At 43.0% G+C, this 26,006-nt stretch overlaps 2 protein-coding genes across 4 annotated transcripts in view; one reads left to right on the top strand and one right to left on the bottom strand.

The window, feature by feature from the left end:
- Positions 1 to 605: 605 nt before the first annotated feature.
- On the bottom strand, positions 606 to 7,617 carry si:ch211-161h7.8 (thiosulfate:glutathione sulfurtransferase). Its single transcript, XM_046355011.1, has 4 exons — positions 7,307 to 7,617; positions 1,384 to 1,506; positions 1,097 to 1,259; positions 606 to 962 (listed from the first exon to the last, which is right to left on the bottom strand). Exons 1-4 carry the CDS (start codon positions 7,455 to 7,457, stop codon positions 908 to 910), a joined length of 492 nt encoding a protein of 163 aa, XP_046210967.1. The 5' UTR covers positions 7,458 to 7,617; the 3' UTR covers positions 606 to 907.
- A 9,848-nt stretch (positions 7,618 to 17,465) lies between these two features.
- LOC124039537 (SH3 domain-containing kinase-binding protein 1-like) overlaps positions 17,466 to 26,006 on the top strand; it is a 34,671-nt gene continuing 26,130 nt past the window's right edge. For all 3 annotated transcript variants that reach the window (XM_046355620.1, XM_046355619.1, XM_046355618.1), the window contains exons 1-2: positions 17,466 to 17,884; positions 19,256 to 19,413. In XM_046355620.1, the coding sequence (XP_046211576.1) occupies positions 17,881 to 17,884; positions 19,256 to 19,413 (162 nt within the window). In that variant the 5' untranslated portion in view covers positions 17,466 to 17,880. The remainder of the gene's footprint in view (positions 17,885 to 19,255; positions 19,414 to 26,006) is intronic.

Here is a 26,006-nt window from a genome sequence, read left to right as displayed (position 1 = left end):
TTACTTAGAATTCAAGGCACACCACAGCATTCTGCAGAGATATGCCATCCCATCTGGTTTGTGTTTAGTGGGACTATCATTTTTCTTTACAGCAGGACAATGACCCAACACCCCTCCAGGCTGTGTAAGGGCTAAGGAGAGTGACGGAGTGCTGCATCAGATGACCTGGCCGCCACAATTCCCCGACCTCAACCCAATTGAGATGGTTTGGGATGAGTTGGACCGCAGAGTGAAGGAAAAGCAGCCAACAAGTGCTCAGCATGTGAGAACTCCTTCAAGACTGTTGGAAAAGCATTCCGGGTGAAGTTGGTTGAGAGAATGCGAAGAGTGTGCAAAGCTGTCAAAGCAAAGGGTGGCTACTTTGAAGAATCTAAAAGAATAAAATATATCTTGATGTGTTTAACACTTTTTGGTTACTACGTGATTCCATGTGTCATTTCATAGTTTTGACATCTTCACTATTATTCTACAATGTAGAAAATAGTAAAAATAAAGAAACCCTGGAATGAGTAGGTGTGTCTAAACTTTTGACTGGTACTGTATGTCATTGTTTATTGTTCATTTATGTAAAATTCCTGCATAAAATAAACAGTAATACAACCATATAAATCTCAAATATTGACTTTATTGATGAAGTAAGTCTCTCAGTTTATGATCTTGCCTTTTACATTTCACATCAGTCTTTCAGCCAAATGAGGTAGGAAATAAGGATGCAGAACAACCTCTTCCAAGTAAGTTAGTTGTCATAGATAACTGAGGTCAATCAGTCAGGAACAGTACCTGAAAACTTCAGTCCTCTAAGACGTGTGTTTCGGTCTTGGTTTTCTGGTGCAGTACTCAGACTAGAGGAGTTAAAGGGCTGGACCAGAACTCCAATACAGGCTTCCTGTTATGGATATAAAGTGACTCACTTTCCCTCAAGTGCGGCCCATTCACTGTACCCCCCCTGATAGTGCCGAGCCCTAGGAGAGAGAAGGGGAGGAGAGAGGGGGAGATCTTTCAGGTGTCTTCCAGTATGTGTATATGAGAATACTGTATGTCCACACTAAAGTACCACACTAATAAGGTATGCCAGGTGAGTTAAAGTGTGTTATACCTGTTGAAGCCCAGTTGTCGGGCGATGGCTAGAGCTTCGGCGCTCCTCCGGCCCTTCTGGCAGTGGAACACAAGGTTGTCATCATCTTTCCCAGGAGCCTTCACCTCGAACTGCAGCTGGAACTGCTCTGGTGACAGCTTTAGAGATTCCTCCAGCTGGCTCACTGACAGACCCACACATACACGCTGAACATTAGTAGAGATTGCGCGCATGCACAGATACAGTACACATAAAAACACACACCTTTGATAGGTTAATATACACCATGATTTGTGTAGTCTACTCACATGGGATGTTTACAGAGTCTGGGATGCGTCCAGCCATGAACTCATCTTGGTTGCGGACATCAAACAGCTGGACGTTGTGAGTGGACAACATGTTCTTCAGCTGCTTGTAGCTCACCACCGAAACTGAGACACACACACACACACACACACACACACACACACACACACACACACACACAACTATAATGGGTTCACTGCTATTCCATAATCATATCCCCTGTCCCATCAATATACATTGTTGTCTGTTGTTAAAACCTTGATAAACCTGGACTAAACATCCATTGCTTGAAAGAAAGACTCGTAAACCAGGAACAATTTCAGCCAAAATGATCCTACTGGTGGTGAATTCAGTGAAACTAAACTGTTCAGGACAGAGGTTTATTAATAGAGGTTGAGAGGCAGGCTGTGTTACAAAGGTTGACTATAGTGCTGGACCCCCAAACACAGTCTATAGTTGAAAAGTATGAATAAGCCAATGAATGAATCACTTGAACCAGGCCCAATCACAAACTGCATGGCAGCAGATCCATTCACACACACACACACTTTACTGGAAAGTGCTGATTACCTTTTTTCCAGTTAGTCCTAACATCTGGGCTAACCAACCAATCCACTCATCAGCCATTCTAATTATGTTTTGCTACTCTAGGTGAGCGTTTGAAAACAAGAGCATGTTAGGGAGCATGTCATGGAACCAGTCACCAATATGGCTACAGCAGAAATGCTGCAATTAAATAGCCTTTAACTAGTTTCCTTAAAGAGGAAATCTGCCGTTCAAATTATCACAAAGCAGATACCCCGTCACTGTATTGGTAAAAAGCTGAGCGATGTGGCTGGATAAATATTTAAGACCCTACCCATGCCTGCTACGTTAAGACCCTACCCATGCCTGCTACGTTAAGACCCTACCCATGCCTGCTACGTTAAGACCCTACCCATGCCTGCTACGTTAAGACCCTACCCATGCCTGCTACGTTAAGACCCTACCCATGCCTGCTACGTTAAGACCCTACCCATGCCTGCTACGCCTTACCCTACCCATGCCTGCCCTACCCATGCCTGCTACGTTAAGACCCTACCCATGCCTGCTACGTTACGACCCTACCCATGCCTGCTACGTTAAGACCCTACCCATGCCTGCTACGTTACGACCCTACCCATGCCTGCTACGTTAAGACCCTACCCATGCCTGCTACGTTAAGACCCTACCCATGCCTGCTACCCTACCCATGCCTTAAGACCCTACCCATGCCTGCTACGTTAAGACCCTACCCATGCCTGCTACGTTAAGACCCTACCCATGCCTGCTACGTTAAGACCCTACCCATGCCTGCTACGTTACGACCCTACCCATGCCTGCTACGTTACGACCCTACCCATGCCTGCTACCCTACCCATGCCTGCTACGTTAAGACCCTACCCATGCCTGCTACGTTAAGACCCTACCCATGCCTGCTACGTTAAGACCCTACCCATGCCTGCTACGTTAAGACCCTACCCATGCCTGCTACGTTAAGACCCTACCCATGCCTGCTACGTTAAGACCCTACCCATGCCTGCTACGTTAAGACCCTACCCATGCCTGCTACGTTAAGACCCTACCCATGCCTGCTACGTTAAGACCCTACCCATGCCTGCTACGTTAAGACCCTACCCATGCCTGCTACGTTAAGACCCTACCCATGCCTGCTACGTTAAGACCCTACCCATGCCTGCTACGTTAAGACCCTACCCATGCCTGCTACGTTAAGACCCTACCCATGCCTGCTACGTTAAGACCCTACCCATGCCTGCTACGTTAAGACCCTACCCATGCCTGCTACGTTAAGACCCTACCCATGCCTGCTACGTTAAGACCCTACCCATGCCTGCTACGTTAAGACCCTACCCATGCCTGCTACCCATGCCTGCTAAGACCCTACCCATGCCTGCTACGTTAAGACCCTACCCATGCCTGCTACGTTAAGACCCTACCCATGCCTGCTACCCCCTACCCATGCCTGCTACGTTAAGACCCTACCCATGCCTGCTACGTTAAGACCCTACCCATGCCTGCTACGTTAAGACCCTACCCATGCCTGCTACGTTAAGACCCTACCCAGACACGATTGCTTCTGCCCGAAACTAGAAATAACTTCCTGTTAGTACACCATTAGCAGCTTTTCTCTGTGTCACCCGCTACCTGTGCGCTGTTCGCTCTGCATGTGTTCTGCTCATGGCTGCTCTGAGTGAGTATAGCAGCAAGTCCGCTTGGGCTCAATGACCAGACATGAGAGCACAGAGCATGGCTGCGAGCTGCTTTTCGTCACTCAAACATTTGTGAAATAATCTCTCCGGTTTTATATTTGATGAGGTTGAAGCCCTTTTGACACCTACGTGTTAAACAAGGTTCATCCCACACACCGCCCACTCCACCTAGTTAGAGAGAGGGGAATCTTGGGAGTTGTTGGACTTGGGAACATCAGGACTGATCATGACATTCAAAGCTAGATAACTAGACTCAGACATTGTTTATAAAATTTAAAAAAGTGAATGTGTCTACAATAGACGAGTGAAAACAACAAAACCACTGTATTACATGGGTAAAAATAGTCCTTTAACCTGTATATGCAGGGGCGCAACTTTCACATGGGACGGGGGGGGGGACATGTCCCCACATTCTGAAATGTACAGATTAAAAAGTCTTCCCTTTGATCAGCAGGAGCCATTTGCTTTCCAACCTGTGTTTTCCTGTGATTGCATTTGAAATATTGCGAAAGGCCTGTTTTGGCTGTATGCTGTTCACTGAAAGATTTGCAGCAAGTTCCCCACTGTAGGCTATGCCTTGTGATTGGGCTACACACAATCAACAGCTCGGATCCTCTGTGGCGAAGTTATAAACCTACTCCTGGTGTAGTATTCTGAATGGTTTCATTTATTATTATTTATTTCAATGCATCATCCATTTCGTATCATGTTACGAATTACAATTCTGCCATCTCTCACCACAATTGGCAAACAATTGGCCAGTCAGCCAATCAGTGTTGTTCTCAAACATCAAATCAAAATGTTATTTGTCACGTGCCGAATAGAACGGTGTAAACCTTACAGTGAAATGCTTATTTACACGCCCTTAACCAACCATGCAGTTTTAACATAAAAATAAAAAATCTAGACTTGGAGCTCCGGTACCGCTTGCCGTGCAATAGCAGAAAGAAGTCTATGACTTAGGGTGGCGGGAGTCCTTGGCCATTTTTGGGGCATTCCTCTTACACCACCTGGTATAGAGGTCCTAGATGGCAGGAAGCTTGGCCCCAGTGATGTACTGGGACACACGCACTACCCTCTGTAGTGCCCTGCGGTCGGAGGCCGAGCAGTTGCCATACCAGGTGGTGATGCAACCAATCAGGATGCTCTTGATGCCAAATCTTTTCATCTCCTTTGTCTTGATCACATTGAGGGAGAGTTTGTTATCATGGTACCACTCTGCCAGGTCTCTGACCTTATCCCTTTAGGCTGCCTCATCATTGTCAGTGATCAGGCCTACCACTGTTGTGTCATCAGCAAACGTAATGATGGCTTGGAGTCATGCTTGACCATGCAGTCATGGGTGAACAGGGGGCACAGGAGGGGACTGAGCACACACCCCTGGGGAGCCCGTGTTGAGGATCAGTGTGGCGGATGTGTTGTTACCTACCCTCACCACCTGGGGGCGGCCTGTCAAGGAGTCCAGGATCCAGTTGCACAGCGAGGTGTTTAGTCCCAGGGTCCTTAGCTTAGTGAGGAGCTTTGAGGGCACTATGGTGTTGGACGCTGAGCTGTGGTCAATGAATAGCATTCTCACATAGGTGTTATTTTGTCCAGGTGGGAAAGGGCCGTGTGGAGTGCAATAGAGATTTCATCATCTGTGGATCTGTTAGGGAAGTATGCAAATTGGAGTGGGTCTAGGGTTTCTGGAATAATGGTGCTGATGTGAGCCATAGCCAGCCTTTCAAAGCACTTCATGGTTACCTTGGCAGGTAACCTTGGTGTTCTTGGGCACAGGGACGATGGTGGTCTGCTTGAAACATGTTGGTATTAAAGACTCATCTAGAAGAAAAATTAACGCAAACCTATTTAGGTGAGGTGCTGGCTAGCGGAGCAGAAAACTTGAAAATAAAAGAGCTGCACACTCTAGGAGCTCAGATGCAAATATGTAATTACCAACAGCCAAGCTGTCTTCATCAGGGTATAATCACAAACACTGCGGAATTACTCATTCATATAGTGTCAAGACACAGGTGTCTGTAATCATGAACAAGAGTGGCCTAATATTATTGGTTACTTCTCAATTATTAAAATGGCATACAAAGAACAGCATACAAACAACAAATGGATAGCATACAATCATATATTCATTTTAGACTACACAAGCTTACAAACAATTACAATGGCAAGTAACAATCACAAGAATGGCTTCAGACTCCGTTGAAAAGAATGGCTTCAGACTCCGTTGAAAAAAATGGCTTCAGACTCCGTTGAAAAGAATGGCTTCAGACTCCGTTGAAAAGAATGGCTTCAGACTCCGTTGAAAAGAATGGCTTCAGACTCCGTTGAAAAGAATGGCTTCAGACTCCGTTGAAAAGAATGGCTTCAGACTCCGTTGAAAAGAATGGCTTCAGACTCCGTTGAAAAGAATGGCTTCAGACTCCGTTGAAAAGAATGGCTTCAGACTCTGTTGAAAAGAATGGCTTCAGACTCCGTTGAAAAGAATGGCTTCAGACTCAGTTGAAAAGAATGGCTTCAGACAGGTTGAAAAGAATGGCTTCAGACAGGTTGAAAAGAATGGCTTCAGACAGGTTGAAAAGAATGGCTTCAGACTCCGTTGAAAAGAATGGCTTCAGACTCAGTTGAAAAGAATGGCTTCAGACTCCGTTGAAAAGAATGGCTTCAGACTCAGTTGAAAAGAATGGCTTCAGACTCCGTTGAAAAGAATGGCTTCAGACTCCGTTGAAAAGAATGGCTCCAGACAGGTTGAAAATGTCAGTGAAGACACTTGCCAGTTGGTCAGTGCATGCTGCAAATAATCCGTCTGGCCCTGTGAATGTTGACCTGTTTAAAAGATCTTACCCACACCGGCTACAGAGAGCGTGATCACACAGTCATCCGGAACAGCCGATGCTCTCATATGCATGATTCAGTGTTGCTTTCCTCGAAGCGAGCATGTTAGTTATTTAGCTCTTCTGGATGAGCATTTTCCTGTTTTACTAGAAGACAATTCCAATTAACTATTACATTGAAAATGATTCAATAGGTTCTGGAATGAAGCAGTCCAAAACTGAGAGGTGGCTCAAATTAAAGCTGCAATGTGTAACTTTTTGGGCTACCTGACCAAATTCACATTGAAAAGTGGAAGCCACTAAGAAGCGGTCTAAGTGCGCTATTTCTATGTTTCCCTTAAGTTTAGGTTTTGCTTAATATAAAATAGTTTTGGTTGTGGAAAATATATTTCACATTGGTTTAGATGGTGCAATGATTCTCTACTATAGTTGCTTGTTTTGTCACAAACTGAAATTAGGAAAACTATTAGTATTTTAGCAACCAGGAAATAGTGGAGTGATTTCTGCACAATGCATACATTTTAAGCACTGTCAATTTGTAAGTCGCTCTGGATAAGAGCGTCTGCTAAATGACTTAAATGTAAATGTAAATGTAGGCTATATATAATTAATTCAAAAGTCCAAAATGGTTGTTGTATCAATCGCAGATTGCCCTTAAATTAATACTCAAAAGGTGCCTTAGGCTATATGATGACATTGGTAACACATAGGCACGGATTTATATAGCGCAGTCACATTGAACAACAACTAGGTCTATGTTGGATTCAGGTTGACCAACTGATTAACCAAATTGACAGGCCTCAAGAAGAGTGGTGACCGTGACAGATGGAAGCATTATAGCCTACCGGGGTTGGGCAAGGAGGACTCGCTGAATCTGGTTGTTGAGGTCGTGATACCACACCATTGGCCTCTCATACCGAGGGAAACGCGGCTGCTGGTTTCCGCAACGGTCAGAAATATTCTCCGTAACAGCAGACCGGACACCATGTTGACCATAGACCGGCTTCCCCTTGTAAGCAAAGGAACAAACTACTTTGTATCATAAATGTATTACACAGTATTTTCTTTCTGCCCTCTGCCGACAAATACGTGTTAACAATGTTTCAAGAGTGCACGTACCCTAACCATTGTTAAAGTGTTGAGAAATTGGGCCTATCTCGAGTCATATTATCGAGAAAGATAAGAGGCAATTGCGTTGATTTATGAGTTCTAGGAATTAGGGCTTTAGTGAATGGGCGCGTTCGAGCGATTACTTTTGTCAAGTAGGTGACCATCGTTGATCATCGTCGTTGATTGCGCCTACATGTCGAATGCATTTAGTTAACAAAAAAATGTATTGTTTTTTACTGCAGGTTGCTGCAGTTCTTCACCAACTTCATCCTGCAGCAATCGCCTGCATTGTGGGAGGCTCTATTGGCTCTAATTCATGTATTTTTGTTTCACCCACACGAACGTGACCAAAGATAAGCAAGACATTTCACTTGGTATTTTTTTTCTGGCCAGACGACAAATTCCCACCTGGCGTGGACTAATAAAGTGTATTTTATCTTATCTTCTACAGAAAGGAACCTTGACCATTGTTCTAGTTTAGCCTATTTTACAAGCAATATGTTGAGTTCCAGTGCAGTGCATGGGAATTATTTACAGTACAGGACAAAACAGAAAATGCCAAACTTGGCTTGGGGCGTAAAAAGTTACATAGGTCTACTTCAACATCAGCGGTCTGCCAGCGTGCTGACACTGATGGGTTGTCGGGTCTGATGGTTTGTTTATATTGCAGGTTAGGAGAATTAACATAATAATAATAATATAATATATATGCCATTTAGCAGACGCTTTTATCCAAAGCGACTTACAGTCATGTGTGCATACATAACATGACAGGTTAGGAGAATTAACATGACAGGTTAGGAGAATTCATGTGACAGGTTAGGATAATTAATGTGACAGGTTAGGATAATTAATGTGACAGGTTAGGATAACAGGTTAGGATAATTAACATGACAGGTTAGGATAATTAACGTGACAGGTTAGGATAATTAACATGACAGGTTAGGATAATTAACATGACAGGTTAGGATAATTAACATGGCAGGTTAGGATAATTAATGTGACAGGTTAGGATAACAGGTTAGGATAATTAACATGACAGGTTAGGATAATTAATGTGACAGGTTAGGATAATTAACATGACAGGTTAGGATAATTAATGTGACAGGTTAGGATAATTAACATGACAGGTTAGGATAATTAACATGGCAGGTTAGGATAATTAATGTGACAGGTTAGGATAATTCATGTATCAGGTTTGGATAATTAACGTGTCCGTGGTGACGTGACGCATCATTCAGGGCAGGTGGTGGGGCTCAAGAGGTTTCTGTGTTTTACACTATAGCCTTTACCATATATATCATTGAATATTATCTGCTGTTGGCTTGTGTGGATGTATGTATGTGTTATGCAACATAGCTGACTTGAAACATTGTTAACAGTCTCTCCTATCATTGCTATGCAGACGACACACAATTAATCTTCTCCTTTCCCCCTTCTGATGACCAGGTGGCGAATCGCATCTCTGCATGTCTGGCAGACATATCAGTGTGGATGACGGATCACCACCTCAAGCTGAACCTCGGCGAGACGGAGCTACTCTTCCTCCCGGGGAAGGACTGTCCGTTCCATGATCTCGCCATCACGGTTGACAACTCCATTGTGTCCTCCTCCCAGAGCGCTAAGAACCTTGGCATGATCCTGGACAGCACCCTGTCGTTCTCAACTAACATCAAGGCGGTGGCCCGTTCCTGTAGGTTCATGCTCTACAACATCCGCAGAGTACGACCCTGCCTCACACAGGAAGCGGCGCAGGTCCTAATCCAGGCACTTGTCATCTCCCGTCTGGATTACTGCAACTTGCTGTTGGCTGGGCTCCCTGCCTGTGGCATTAAACCCCTACAACTCATCCAGAACGCCGCAGCTCGTCTGGTGTTCAACCTTCCCAAGTTCTCTCACGTCACCCCGCTCCTCCGCTCTCTCCACTGGCTTCCAGTTGAAGCTCGCATCCGCTACAAGACCATGGTGCTTGCCTACGGAGCTGTGAGGGGAACGGCATCTCAGTACCTCCAGGCTCTGATCAGGCCCTACACCCAAACAAGGGCACTGCGTTCATCCACCTCTGGCCTGCTCGCCTCCCTACCACTGAGGAAGTACAGTTCCCGCTCAGCCCAGTCAAAACTGTTCGCTGCTCTGGCCCCCCAATGGTGGAACAAACTCCCTCACGACGCCAGGACAGCGGAGTCAATCACCACCTTCCGGAGACACCTGAAACCCCACCTCTTTAAGGAATACCTAGGATAGGATAAGTAATCCTTCTCACCCCCCCCCTTTAAGATTTAGATGCACTATTGTAAAGTGACTGTTCTACTGGACGTCATAAGGTGAATGCACCAATTTGTAAGTCGCTCTGGATAAGAGCGTCTGCTAAATGACTTAAATGTAATGTAAATGTAAATGTAAATGAGAATGAGTTTAAGGTTAGAGAAAAGGGTTAGTGTTAGGCTTATTAAAATCCTTGTTATCAACAACTGTTGTCCCCGACGCGACAACTAGATGGAGCTGTACTCAATCTAGCCACAACGGTAGAAACTGTCAGACCCGACAGACCGTCAGTATCATAATACCGGCATGATGTAGGCCTAACTGAGGTGAACATGAATGAAAATGACTTGTGTATGGGCCTGTATGTAGGCCTTAACTTGGTGCATCTATAGGCTAGGTGAGGGCTCAGACCTGTGGCAATATGTATATTCATTTATGCATTCATAGGTACACACAGATTATGATATATTTGACTGTATTAAAAACTGGATTAGAAAAATAATTTAGACTTGAATTGTGCGCTGCCACACGTCTCTCCTATCTTTCAGCTGTCCCTATCACATTGTGTGTGGCTCTGAGTTAACAGTCAATGAGTGGGAGCTTACGCAGAGGAAAGGGGGAGAGAGAGAGAGAGTTACAGCACTGTATAGACATAGTATGACATTTGAAATGTGTTTATTCTTTTGGAACTTGTGTAATGTTTGTTCATTTTTTATTGTTTATTTCACTTTTGTTTATTATCTATTTCACTTGCTTTGGCAATGGTAACATATGTTTCCCATGCCAATAACGCCCTTGAATTGAATTGAGCAGATGAGTGCCCACATTTTTTATCATGTTTTTACATAAAGATAGATTTAGAGTTAGATAAACTTGAATTTTTCTGCAAGAACATATACTACCTACTAACATATACTACCTTCCACAACATAACCTTCACTCCAAATCAAAACTCCAAACCTACAATGTGATTTTGGAAAACATTTCCTGGAAGGATTCATACTACCAAGACTCTTATTTCCAAGCTGTACAGAGGGTGCTCTGGCAAACAAACAACATAAACCTGAAAACACCAATGTCTAGTCTGAATGTCTAGTCTGAATCTACTTTTAAAGCCAAGAAGAAAAATACAATACAATTATATATTTTATTTATAAGGACTGAGTGCTAAGGTAAGTCTACCAAGCATGCTAGGACAGAACATATCTGACTGCAATTAGCAGTGAGAGGTGTCAAAGCCCTTGAGCCCAAAAATGTCAGGAGAGTTTCACAGCCGACCCCACCCAAATGCAGAGGCTTTTGAAGCCCCCTCCCACTGTTCAGAGGTCATTACAATACAGTGGATAACAGTGGATAACCCTCGCAAGGCTGCCGGCCCAGACGGCATCCCTACCGCATCCTCAGAGCATGGGCAGATCAGCTGGCTGGTGTGTTTACGGACATATTCAATCTCTCCCTATCCCAGTCTGCTGTCCCCACATACTTCAAGATGGCCACCATTGTTCCTGTACCCAAGAAGGTAAAGGTAACTGAACTGAATGACTATCGCCCTGTAGCACTCACTTCTGTCATCATGAAGTGCTTTGAGAGACTAGTCAAGGATTAATTCACCTCCACCTTACCTGTCACCCTAGACCCACTGCAATTTGCATACCGCCCCAATAGGTCCACAGATGATGCAATTGCAATCACACTGCACACTATCCCATCTGGAGAAGAGGAATACCTATGTAAGAATGCTGTTCATTGACTACAGCTTAGCATTCAACACCATAGTACCCTCCAAGCTCATCATTAAGCTTGAGGCCCTGGGTCTCAACCCCATCCTGTGCGATTGGGTCCTGGACCTCCTGACGGGCCACCCCCCAGGTGGTGAAGGCAAGAAACAACATCTCCACTTCGCTGATCCTCAACACTGGGGCCCCACAAGGGTGCGTGCTCAGCCCCCTCCTGTACTCCCTGTTCACTCCTGACTGTGTGGCCATGCATGCCTCCAACTCGATCATCAAGTTTGCAGACGACACAACAGTAGTAGGCTTGATTACCAACAACAACGAGACAGCCTCTAGGGAGGAGGTGAGGGCACTCGGAGTGTGGTGTCAGGAAAACAACCTCTCACTCAATGTCAACAAAACAAAGGAGATTATCGTGGACTTCAGGAAACAGCAGAGGGAGCACCAACTTATCCACATCGATGGAACAGCAGTGGAGAAGGTAGAAAGTTTTAAGTTCCTCGGCATACACATCATGGACAAACTGAAATGGTCCACCCACACAGACAGTGTGGTGAAGGCGCAACAGCACCTCTTCAACCTCAGGAAGCTGAATAAATTTGACTTGTCACCTGAAACCCTCACAAACTTTTACATATGCACAATTGAGAGCATCCTGTCAGGCTGTATCACTGCCTGGTATGGCAACTGCACTGCCCACAACCGCAGGGCTCTCCAGAGGGTGGTGCGGTCTGCACAACGCATCACCGGGGGAAAACTACCTGCCCTACAGGACACCTACAGCACCCGATGTCACAGGAAGGACAAAATGATCATCAAGGACAACAACCACCTGAGCCGCTGCCTGTTCACCCCACTACCATCCAGAAGGCGAGGTCAGTACAGGTGCATCAAAGCTGGGACCGAGAGACTGAAAAATAGCTTCTATCTCAAGGCCATCAGCCGTCACTAACGCAGAGAGTCTGCTGCCTACATACAGACTTGAAATCATTGGCCACTCTAAGAAATGGATCACTAGTCACTTTATTAATGCCATTTTAATAATGATGTTTACTCATCCCATATGTATATCATGTATTTTATACCATCTATTGCATCTTGTCTATGCCACTCTGTCAATTCTCATCCATATATTTATATGTACATATTCTTATTCCATCCCTTTACTTAGATTTGTGTGTATTAGGTAGTTGTTGTGTAATTGTTAGATTACTTGTTAGATATTGCTACACTGTCGGAACTAGAAGCATAAGTATTTCGCTACACTCACAATAACATCCGCTAACCATGGGTATGTGACTAATACAATTTGATTTGATTTAATGTTCATTTTTATTGTTTATTTCACTTTTGTTTATTATCTAGTTCACTTGCTTTGGCACAGTTAACATATGTTTCCCATGCTAATAAAACTCTTTAATTTCAATTGAATTGAGAGAGAGAGAGAATTAGAGAGAGAGCTGCAACCAGAGGAGGGCAGCAGAGGACAATACATACATGTAATTTTGTCCTTGAGACATTTACTTGAAATACTGTAAAATTCCATCTGTTCCTATGGAGGACTGCTCCTTTTGAGGAGTACAAATATGGCAGCTGGAAGCTTAAAAACCTCTAATTGGGGTGTATACATTGAACATCCCTGTTAGTGAGCATTTCTCCTTTGCCAAGATAATCCATCCACCTTACAGGTGTGGTTTATCAAGAAACTGATTACACAGCATGATCGTTACACAGGTGCGCCTGGTGCTGGGGACAATAAAAGGTCACTCTAAAAGGTGCAGTTTGGTCACACAACACAATGCCATAGATGTCTCAAGTTTAGAGAGAATGTGCAATTTTGTATTTATTTTATTTCACCTTTATTTATCCAGGTAGGCCAGTTGAGAACAAGTTCTCATTTACAACCTTGACCTGGCCAAGATAAAGCAGAGCAGTGCGACAAAATCAAACAACACAGAGTTACACATAAACAAACGTAGGGTCAATAACAGAATAGAAAAAGTCGATGTACAGTGTGTGCAAATGTAGAAGAGTAGGAAGGTTGGCTTTGGGGATGACCAGTGAAATAAACCTGCTGGAGCGCATGCAACGGGTGGGTGTTGCTATGGTGACCAGTGAGCTGAGATTTGGTGGGGCATTACCTAGCAAAGACTTATAGATGACCTGGAGCCAGTGGTTTTGGCAACGAATATGTAGCGAGGGCCAGTCGACGAGAGTATACAGGTCCCAGTAGTGGGTAGTATATGGGGCTTTAGTAACTAAATGGATGGCACTGTGATAGACAGCATCCAATTAACTGAGTAGAGTGTTGGAGGCTATTTTCTAATTGACATCACTGAAGTCAAGGATCGGTAGGATAGTCAGTTTTATGAGGGTATGTTTGGCAGCATGAGTGAAAGAGGCGTTGTTGCAAAATAGGAAGCTGACTCTAGAATTAATTTTGCATTGGAGATGCTTAATGTGGGTCTGGAAGGAGAGTTTACAGTCTAACCAGACACCTAGGTATTTGTAGTTGTCCATATATTCTAAGTCCGAACCGTTGAGAGTAGTGATGCTAGTCGGGCGGGAGGGTACAGGCAGCAATCGGTTGAAGAGCATGCACATAGGTTTACTTGCATTTAAAAGCAGTTGGAGGCCTCGGGGGGAGTGTGGTATAGCAAATCAAATCCAAGTTTTTGTCATGTGCGCCAAATACAAAAGTGAAATGCTTACTTACAGGCTCTAACCAATAGTGCAAAAAAGCTTGCATTGAAGCTTGTTCGGAGGTTTGTTAGCACAGTGTCCAAAGAAGGGCCAGAAGTATACAGAATGGTATCATCTGCGTAGAGGTGGATCAGAGAATCCCCAGCAGCAAGAGCGACATCATTGATATATACAGAGAAAAGAGTCAGCCCGAGAATTGAACCCCGTGGCACCCCCATAGAGACTGCCAGGAGTCTGAGCAACAGGCCCTCTGGTTTGACACACTGAACTCTATCTGAGAAGTAGTCGGTGAACCAGGCGAGGCAGTCCATTTGAGAAGCCAAGGCTATTGAGTCTGCCGATAAGATTGCTGTGATTGACAGAGTCGAAAGCCTTGGCCAGGTCGATGCTGCACAGTACTGTATTTTATCGATGGCGGTTATGATATCGTTTAGGACTTTGAGCGTGGCTGAGGTGCACCCATGACTAGCTCCGAAACATGATTGCATAGTGGAGACGGTACGGTGGGATTCGAAATGGTCGGTGATCTGTTTGTTCATTTCCCTTTCGAAGATTTTAGAAAGGCAGGGCAGGATGGGTATAGGTATAACAGTTTGGGTCTAGAGTGTCTACCCCTTTGAAGAGGGGGATGACCGCAGCAGATTTCCAATCTTTGGGGATCTCAGACGATACGAAAGAGAGATTGAACAGGCTAGTAATAGGGGTTGCAACCATTTCGGCGGATAGTTTTAGAAAGAGAGGGTCCAGATTGTCTAGCTCTTTACAGTGTCCCAAAACTTACACTTTACAGTGTCCCAAAACTTTTTGGAATTAGTGCTACAGGATGCAAATTTCTGTTTGAAAAAGCTAGCCTTCGCTTTCCTAACTGACTGAGTATATTGGTTCCTGACTTCCCTGAAAAGTTGCATAGAGCGTCTGCTAAATGACTTAAATGTAAATGTAATATCGCGTGGACTATTCAATACTAATGCAGAACGCCACAGGATGGCATGCTGAATGCAGGAATGTCCATCAGAGCTGCTGCCAGAGAATTGAATGTTCATTCCTCTACCTTAAGTCGCCTCCAACATCATTTTAGATAATTTGGCAGTACGTCCAACCGCCCTCACAACCGCAGACCACGTGCAACCATGCCAGCCCAAGACCTCCACATGCGGCTTCACCTGCAGGATCATCTGAGACCAGCCACAAGGACAGCTGATGAAACTGTGGGTTTGCATAACCAAATAATTTCTCAGGGAAGTTCATCTGTGTGCTCGTCATCCTCACCAGGGTCTTGACCTGACTGCAGTTTGGTGTCATAACTGACTTCATTTGGGAAAATGCTCACCTTCAATGGCCACTGGCACGCTGGAGAAGTGTGCTCTTCATGGATGATTCTCGGTTTCAACTGTACCGGGCATATGCAGACAGCGTGTATGACGTTGTGTGGGCGAGTAGTTTGTTGATGCCAATGTTGTGAACAGAGTTTCCCATGGTGGAGGGGGGTGGGGTTATGGTATGGGCAAGGCATAAGCTACGGACAATGAACACAATTTTAATTTTATTGATGGCAATTTGAATGCACAGAAGTATTGTGACGAGATCCTGAGGCCCATTGTCGGGCCATTAATCCGCCACCATTGCATCATGTTTCAGCATGATAATGCACAGCCCCATGACGTAAGGATCTGTACACAATTGCTGGTAGCTGAAAATGTCCCAGGTCTTTCATGGCCTGTGTACTCACCAGACATGTCATCCACTGAGCATGTTTGGGATGCTCTGGACCAACGTGTGCGACAGAGTTTTCCAATATCCAGCAAGTAAGCACATCCATTGAAGAGGAGTCGGACAACATTCCACAGGCAACAATCAACATCCTGATCAACTCTATGCAAAGAAGATATCATGCTGCATGAGGCAACTGACAGATACTGACTGGTTTTCTGATTTTTTGTATCTGTGACCATTAGATGCATATCTGTATTCCCAGTCATGTGAAATCCATAGATTAGGGCCTAATTTATTTATTTCAATTGTGTGATTTCCTTATATGAACTGAGTAAAATCTTAGAAATTGTTGCATTTATATTTTTGTTCAGTGTAAATACATCAGTATGCCATGTCAAACACAACGTCCACATTTGCAGAGATCGGATACAGATCAAATGTATATAAGGTCTCCGCATACGAGGAACTATGTGATAATCTGCTCAACATGTCTGCAATGTAGGCAGCATGGAACGCCACCAAGTTCTGTTCAAACCTGCGCAGATGATCCAGTCTTTATTTTCAATGGCCGGAGGACGTTTATCATTGGATAATAAGAGCGTCTGCTAAATGACTTAAATGTAAATGATAATACACATTAGTATCATTGGCCCAGTGGCGATTTTAGCATGTAAATCTTGGTGTGGATAAACTCCCCATTTTTTTTATAGATGCATGCCAGCAAAGACACTACACTACTAAACACTACATGAATTGCACTATAACGGTGACAAGCGGTGCCCACAAACGTTTAGGGTCTACATAAAGCTGTCCCAACAGCAGAGCTTTCTTGCCAGCAGAATGGAGTGAATCTTTACCACGCTACACCAGGCGATCAGCAGAGTCTTGTCTGGCAGCGAAACAATTCATTCAGCTTCGTTTACTGCCTTTTAAAAAACAAAGATAGCTGTTATGGCTGACCATATTTTCCTGGCATATTACATAATTTATGCAGCAGCATATAAGACATTTTTGGACTGACTTTGTTCTACTCAAATTTTGTAATTTAAAAAAAAGATTTACAGTTCTGAGTTGGATGACCGTTCAAAACATATTTTCCCAGTCTGACTTCCCAGTTGCAATGCTTGTGATTATCCACTGTCACCGATTCCTTCAAAACAATGTTTCCAACTTGTTTTAATGTTTATGTTCACTGCCCGATGAGCACTGATACGTTTCATCTATATTTCTTTTCATTATTTCTCTTAATTTGACAAGGATTAAGAAGGATTTGCCAGTAGATTTGATTCACGATGATGACTGCTAGCTGAGATTGTGAAAGTAAGATGTTGACATGATCAGTCCAATCAAAGCTACTGTACATATAACGTGACTTGACGTCATTTCTGTGGCCAATGACCTTGAGCCTTCTTGGAAGGGCACTTTTAATATAACTCTATGATAGGACCCAAAGGCCTGAAATTTTGGGTGTCTACCCTTACTAAAGGACTGAAGCTAGCCTCTGCCCAACCTGCCCCGTGGCGGATCGCCACTGTATAGGCCTGTAAAAAAATTATATAGTTTGTGTATCTGGAACGCACCCAATCTTTCGCGTATTCTCGCGATATTGTTTTGTACTGACGTGGTACGCAGCTCAGGGCAAAGAGAAAGCGAGCGCGCAGTTCTTTCTGTACATCAGTGGTTTTCCGCTATCTTGACTGGTGTGTGGTGTGATAAGGGGATAAAGCGGAAGGAATATGGTTCCATCTCACGTCCCTCCGGCTGCAGCGCTGTCATAACGGAGTTTTCGTGCTGGCGGCTGGGGCTTGTACTCGGTCCACGGAATAACCAGGATTCCTGCCTTTCCCGTTTAACACCGTAGTCCCTGCAGCAGTAGCTGAGCGTCACGGGAACAGATGGGTGAGTTGAGACAAGATAAAAACATTTTTTTTTTACCTTTGTGATGCGTCAATTTATAGTTGTAACAGTAGAACACCTAAACACAACTGGACACACCTGGATACTTACAGTACAGATGCTGAATGTAGTCTAAACTATGTTTTCGTTAGCTGTGTGTCCTGATGACCATAACGCGATGCTTACGCGGGGAACTTGCGTGTGTGTTGCGAGTACAGCAGACAGTAAGAAGACATTGATGTGCGACAGATGTTGACACGTTTACATTTTTATTCTCCGTCCTCTCTCTTCCCCTATCTCGCTCTTCCTCTCCCCGTTGTTGCGCGAATATAGCCTGAGTTTAAATTGGTTTAGTTGTAGAGTTACTAATAGGAAGTGTAGATCCCTCCAGGTAAACCCCAGGGAGAAGTGGGGGGAGAGAGGAGGGGAAGGACCGGAAGAGAAAACAGCTTCATGATCTTCACTGTAATACAGACTGAGATAGCAGCTGTTGTGTAGATAGGCCAGATGTCCCCTCCTCTCTTCCTCCTCTATTATTTCAATCCTCTCTTCTTCTCCTCTCTTCATTCTATTCCTGTAGTGGCTGTATAAGCCACCCCCCTAGTTGTGACCAATAATATACTCATTCACAGATACACACAGACCCCACCTGGCACCATCAGTTGGAGTCCTGTTCCCCATGGTAACCAGACACCTCAGCAGCACCTCCATGGGGATTGTTATTGGTGGCCAGCTGACATATGAATATTCATCAGTATTGTGTATGTGTTCTACTACTGAGTTGGGAGTGTATTATTTCTGCAGGCATAGTTGGTACACTCCTATGGTTTCTCTCAGTACAGAGAGGCACAGGGTAGATGGGGATAGACGGAGAGAATGAGAGGCTGTTTTAAGGGGTTGGGAGCTAGGAGGAGGAGGAGGATTGAGTCATAGCAGTCCTCCGTCTCATTCCACCATTCCCGTAGTTACATCCCCACCACCACCCACACAACTATGACAGAGATCTGTGTATTTGTGTGTCCTTTTACAAACGGAACTTTCCTTTGGGCGCATTCCTGACTTGGAATGCAAACACAACTCAACTATTGCGGAAATCAAATAACATTTTATTGGTCACGTACACGGTTTAGCAGGTGTTATGGCGGGGCAGTGAAATGCTTATCTTCCTAGACCCTATCAATCAATGCAGTATATGACTACAATTCAAACTTTTTTTTAAAAACAGGAACTAAATTATGCATTCATGTCAATCAAAAACTTGATGACTTCGGCACAGATCTCTCACGTTAAGATTCAGGCTTAAGTTTGTTAGCCATTAGTCATAAATTGTTTATCTTTTCTCTCTTGTCTCTCTGTCTCTGTGTGTGTTTCCAGTGGAGGCGGTGGTAGAGTTTGACTATGAGGCTCAACAGGAGGATGAGTTGAGTCTGCGTGTCGGTGACATCATCATTAAGGTAACCAAGGATGACGGAGGGTGGTGGAAAGGAGAGATAGACGGACGGAGGGGGCTGTTCCCAGACAACTTTGTCAGAGTGAGTAACAATTACAACACACACTCAAATCAATGTTGTTGTTCCCATATTGTGTTTTAAGAGCATTGTACAACCAAGTGTTTAGGATCTGTAGCATTTTCTAAATGTGTCAATGCATTTAGAATGTAAATGAAAATGCTTCACAGTGTTTACATTGTAAATACCTCAACATGTTTATTCACCGTAACACTTTTTAAACACATTAACATATTTATTCAGCACAAGGCGTTTTTAGGTTTTAAAAACTAAACACCGGGGTGAGGTTTTAACAGTGTAGGGTGTAAAGCATGGTTTGCATATTTCCCAGCATGCTTTTCAAGTGAATGTGAAAGACCCACCCATGACTGTGTTTGTTGGTGAGAGAGACATTGTTGTCGATTTCAATAACTTGATTGACCATATATAAACATGTTACTTTAAAAAAAAAAGTAAAATATATTCTAACTTGGCCATAACTAAAGGCCATTCACATATTATACATCTCATGAGGTGTTTAGTTATGACCTAGTTGCCCTCCATAATGTGTTCTGAAAATCTTGACTCATGGGCCACATCAGACCTGCAAATCACAGTACACTGGTTTGTGAAGTGATTAATACATCTTGTTGGAATACAGATAGAGGGTGTATATCCAACAATTTCCCCCCCCCAAAATCATTTTTTCACTCAAGACATGGCATATGGGGGAGCAGTAAGATACCCAATCGATTAGATTATACTTTTCTCGTCAATCATCTTGAAAGAAAACGTATAGTTAAAGATTGCACTATGCCGAAATCGCTCCACCATTTCCTGGTTGCTAGAATTCCAAAAGTTCTTATAATTTCAGTTTATGTGGCAAAACAAACCGTAGAGAATCATTGTACTGTCTAAACCGCTCTGAAATATATATTTGCATAACAATTACTGTTGTATTTTCAGCTGTTTGAAGCTGGTGTATAAAACTGAAAGTGGAATACGCAAAAAAAAACTAAACTTAAGAACAAAAAGTGTAGAAATAGCGCACATAGAACATATCTACCTCTTCTCAATGAAAGCAAGTCTAAGATCTATAACACACATTTCTATGTGAATTTGGTCGGTCCGCCTAAATAAAAGTTACATATTGCGGCTTTTGAAAACTGGAAATCAACCAAAGGTCAAATGCTTTACTATCTAAAGGTTGCAAGTGTGTGGGCGATGGAGAGAAACAAAACGATGCAGTTTAAGGCCGTGTGGCGGAGAGTGATGCAGGCGCTGGAGATGAGGGGTGTGAGCAGTTGGGTCCTGGCAGGAGTGATGTTGTGGATGTTTGTGTGCATCTGCATGTTGTCGTTTTGTATGTGGATATTTTGTATTATTAAATATATATATAATAAATAAAATATTAAAGCCAATATTTTTTCACCCAAACCTGCACTCAAAATGACTGCTGTGGTGAAGGACTTAACAAACAATACTACCTTAACCATCTTGACTGGAACCAACATCTCAGTAACGGGTGTAATAAATCCAACCCCTTACAGATTGGATTAGTTTAGAAAAATGTAAGTTATTTATCTTTGTATAGTATACAATCAAGTAATCAATCAATGTGCCTGAGTAAACATAGATATTAAAACAAACTATTCTAAAAAATCTACCTGCATTGAATGGAAACATTTCTTGAATCAAATGTCTTGTTCAGTTGTGCTGAAATGTAGGTTTGATTGAATTTATTTGACAGTCTGTAAAAGCCATACATAAGGGAGCTCCAGCTGGTGACGCCTCCACATACAATTGAAGGAAATCATCAAGGATAACACAATACATCTTAACAGCTTATTTCCATTGTGGTCCTTCTGAAGAGGGAAAGGTGACAGACATTCCTAACACTGATCTGAATAGAAGGCATGGAAAGTCACATCCATTGCTATTGACTAAATCCATTCTTAACAGGACTATGGGGAAGTAAACACTAGTGTTTAAAATGTGAACACTTAGGAGATGAAGGTGTTCTACTGGTTGGAAACTAACTGGGGAAAAGCTGACTCATCTTGCATTCTAAATGCTTGTGTTTAGTATGAGAACACCTATTGCCAAATCAAAATATCTAACGTTTAAGTTTTAAACATGTCACGTTTCATGTTGTTGTTTTTTACAGTGTAGCCTAATGAACCTAATGACTGGTTCTGCGACTCTGTAAAGAACACAAACCTGTTCTTTGAATGTCCTGGATGGGAGACCAGATGCTGCAGCAAAAGCACTGACACCAGTATCTAACAGTGGTGTGGTTGTGTGGTACGGGGGAAGCATCCACTTCCTTTCACAGTAGAGGAAGTAAAAATGACACAAGCAAACATGAACCCAGTGTTTTTGTGTGTTTCTTTAACCCTGAATGGTCAATGATAAAGTTGATCTAGAATAGAACAGACAAGATATTCATCTGCTGAATTGTTGCTCCTAAAAATCATTATTTAATAACTGTTGTGTTGAATGTCACTGCTCACTCAGATTACACTCACCTTGTGGTCAGTTTGAGTGCATGAGTCATGCATGTTATCATTCTCTTGTTCTTCCCAATAAAATGTGCATTTGTTCACTCCCCTCGTGGACTCAGATTACACTCACCCTGTGGTCAGTATTAGGGATGAATATTTTCCAGAGAATCTTTCAGGTTTCAACACCAGGAATAATACATATTATGCCGAGCGTCCCGAGAAATAACTATCTGTAGGGTCCCCCAGTCGAGCAGTGAATTTCAACCACAGATTCGACCACAAAGACCAGGGAGGTTTTCCAATGACATGCAAAGAAGGGCCCCTATTGGTAGATGGGTGTAACAAACAAAAAAGCGGACATTCAATGTCCGTTTGAGCATGGTGAAGTTATTAACTACACTTGGGATGGTGAAGTTATTAACTACACTTGGGATGGTGAAGTTATTAACTACACTAGGGATGGTGAAGTTATTAACTACACTTGGGATGGTGAAGTTATTAACTACACTTGGGATGGTGAAGTTATTAACTACACTTGGGATGGTGAAGTTATTAACTACACTTGGGATGGTGAAGTTATTAACTACACTTGGGATGGTGAAGTTATTAACTACACTTGGGATGGTGAAGTTATTAACTACACTTGGGATGGTGAAGTTATTAACTACACTTGGGATGGTGAAGTTATTAACTACACTTGGGATGGTGAAGTTATTAACTACACTTGGGATGGTGAAGTTATTAACTACACTTGGGATGGTGAAGTTATTAACTACACTTGGGATGGTGAAGTTATTAACTACACTTGGGATGGTGAAGTTATTAACTACACTTGGGATGGTGAAGTTATTAACTACACTTGGGATGGTGAAGTTATTAACTACACTTGGGATGGTGAAGTTATTAACTACACTTGGGATGGTGAAGTTATTAACTACACTTGGGATGGTGAAGTTATTAACTACACTTGGGATGGTGAAGTTATTAACTACACTTGGGATGGTGTATCAATACACCCAGTCATTACAAAGATGCAGACGTCCTTCCTAACTCAGTTTGCAGAGAGGAAGGAAACCACTCCGGGATATGAAGATGAGGCCAATGGTGACTTTAAAACAGTTGCAGTGCTGAATGGCTGTGATAGGAGAAAACTGAGGATGGATCAACAACATTGTACTTATTACTCTAGAATACTAACCTAACTGACAGAGTGAAACGGAAAAGCTGGTTGTCTGCTTTCTACCAGGCACTGGGAGATGAATTCACCTTTCAGCAGGACAATAACCTGATGAAGGAAAAAGGAAACCACACACTGCTATTGATAGTATCACTGGTCTTTAATAAGCTTGAGTATCGGCCTCACGGCCTTCGTCAGAACTTTTGTGAATTGCTTAAAATTAGCACCCTTATGTAGACCTAACCCCACCCACATCCGTTCACACATCGAAAGGGGTTGGAGGCAAAGGAAAAACAAATAAGTGCTACCATATGCATTTCATATATATATTAGAATAAAGTGTGGAAAACCACAATGAGAACAACCACGTCTGTAAAACCACTGAGGACATAGCAAGTTTTCATTCATCGTTGGGTACATCAACAAAAAACATCAAGAGTAATCTGAAATAGGGTCATAACTCCTGTTCAAATTCACAACATAACATTTCATCACTAAGTCCTTCAGGAAATAAAGTCTGGAGGTTGAAAATCCCAAAACATTCTCTTTTACTCAGAGTATTATTAATATCACCTCCCCTGTCTGATATCTTAACTTTCTCTATGCCACAAAATCTAAAGGTAGAAATATCCTGCTTTAGGTCATTAAAATGTACAGCGACTGGATAATCCCTGTCGTTTCTTCTGATTGAACTTTTATGTTCACTAATTCTCTGAGAGAACGAGAGGTTTTACCGACATCGCACAGCCCACATGGACATGTAATAATGTAAATAACATGGTTTGTGGAACACGGAATGATGTCATTTATTTGGAACTGTTTTCCTGTGTGTGGGTGGCAGAAATATTCACACGTCATCATGTTGTTGCACTGTGCGCATCCTCTGCATTTATAGCTACCATTTGGTAGAGGGCGTAAAAGAGCCTGGCTGATTTTCTTTTGCGGCTGGCAGTTGGCATGAACCAATTTATTGCGTAAATTGCGACCTCGCCTATACACGTGGTAGATTTTTAAATTCAGCCGGCAAAGCTGGGTCCGATGATAAAATATTCCAGTGTTTCTTGAGCACATCTCCCAGTTTCTTGAACACATCTCCCACTTTCTTGAACACACCTCCCTCTTTCTTGAGCACACCTCCCTCTTTCTTGAGCACATTTCCCACTTTCTTGAGCACATCTCCCTCTTTCTTGAACACATTTCCCACTTTCTTGAGCACATCTCCCTCTTTCTTGAACACATTTCCCACTTTCTTGAGCACATCTCCCTCTTTCTTGAACACATTTCCCACTTTCTTGAGCACATCTCCCAGTTTCTTGAGCACTTCTCCCACTTTCTTGAGCACATTTCCCACTTTCTTGACCACATCTCCCACTTTCTTGAACAGATCTCCCACTTTTCGCGAGTTCAAAGTATATGTAATTGTGAACATTACAGAGTGTTCTTTAGCTTTAGGGTGTCTTTTTTGTAGCAGTTCATGTCATGTTTTTCCCAAAGCCAAATTAAGAGCTTCATCCACACATTGTGACAAATAGCCTCTTCTTAGAAACCTAATGCGCATCTCCGCTGCTTTTTCTATAGATCATTCGTTTTAATAGGTGTAATAGTAAAGGCAATAGGCAGCTGGTGAGTTTCAAGTTTGGGGAAGCTTCCAATTTATCCTACAATTTCTACCCATCTTTTATATGCACATTTCTGTGGAACAGTTTAAATCAATAATAACACTTTATTTTCTCTGTCATTGTCACGTGATTAATCATAAAAATCTGAAATAAAATGATAAAAATGTCAAAGTTAAAATTGAACTGAGGTGAGAGCAGCAGCCTCTGCCATATGAACACATTGATACACTGTGATCCATTGGCAGCTAAAGAAATGAGCTCATAGAACTCCGAGACAGCCTATAGGCCAATGCAGCAGTAGGCCTGTAACCTCCATCTCAACTAAGTAAAGCTGACAAATAAAAACAGTAGAAAATAACCTGATGAAAATTCTGCTTCTTTCAATCACAATCATCTCTCTTCTCTACCTGTCTGCCTCCCTTTCTATCTGTCTTGACTTGAACTATTGTTAGTGAACTGCAACATTGTATCAACTAGCCTATTCTGGGCCCTCGAGTTTCCCACCCAGTGAGCTCTAGACAGACTGCTGTTTTTTTAAATAACATTTCCACTGGCTTTATGGGGTCATCAGATCATGATATGTTGCTCTTTCACACCGGGGCGTGGTGATTATTGAGGCCGGGAGTGTTACAAATATTTTTAAAATACTGAGGAACTATAATTTGCAATGGATGTAAAGAAAGAAAGAAAGAAAGAAAGAAAAAATACTGACTTTGTTTCCGATGCGTGAGTTGAAAACCAGTTTATTAGTGGTGGATGTGGTGAGTTAAGACAATCAGACATTAACAAATGGGCACACTCCTGTATTTGCATGCCACAGGCCAGGTAGGCCTACTCTATATGCGTGCTCAGGGGCACTCGCTCCCTCAACGTTATCAGGACAGGGGAACACATACTCATTGCTCACCAAGCGCTTGTTACCCACAAGTTTAGAAGGTTGTGAACTCTGCAAACAATGTTTCCACTCCGAGAATGAGACCGGCGAATTACTGTAATTAAGACATGCATTGATAGAAGTGTATGTAACCATATGATGAGAGAATAACAGTACATTTACTAGGCTTACGTGAGTCAAATGGGAATTGATTTTTAAAAAATACCATCAAAGGGCAAAGAATTCACACAATGTATGGGCAAGAATTGGCGGTAGACAGCTGAGCACAGTCTGGAGAGCTGCACCATATCTTGGCCACACACCCCTCCACCACACACAGGTCTGCACATTATACCCCTAGAACAGCATTGTAGTTATACTGGACAGATTTGGGTAAGAGTGAGCCCTGTCACTTTTTCCTTTTCCTGTCTGCTAAAACTACATCACCGGAAAAAGCATCTAAG

The sequence above is a fragment of the Oncorhynchus gorbuscha genome, linkage group LG07, assembly GCF_021184085.1.
Source record: "Oncorhynchus gorbuscha isolate QuinsamMale2020 ecotype Even-year linkage group LG07, OgorEven_v1.0, whole genome shotgun sequence".
Classification (NCBI taxonomy): Eukaryota; Metazoa; Chordata; class Actinopteri; order Salmoniformes; family Salmonidae; genus Oncorhynchus; species Oncorhynchus gorbuscha.
The sequence above is the reverse complement of the archived record's forward strand: the minus strand, read 5'-3'. Positions and strand labels throughout refer to the sequence as shown.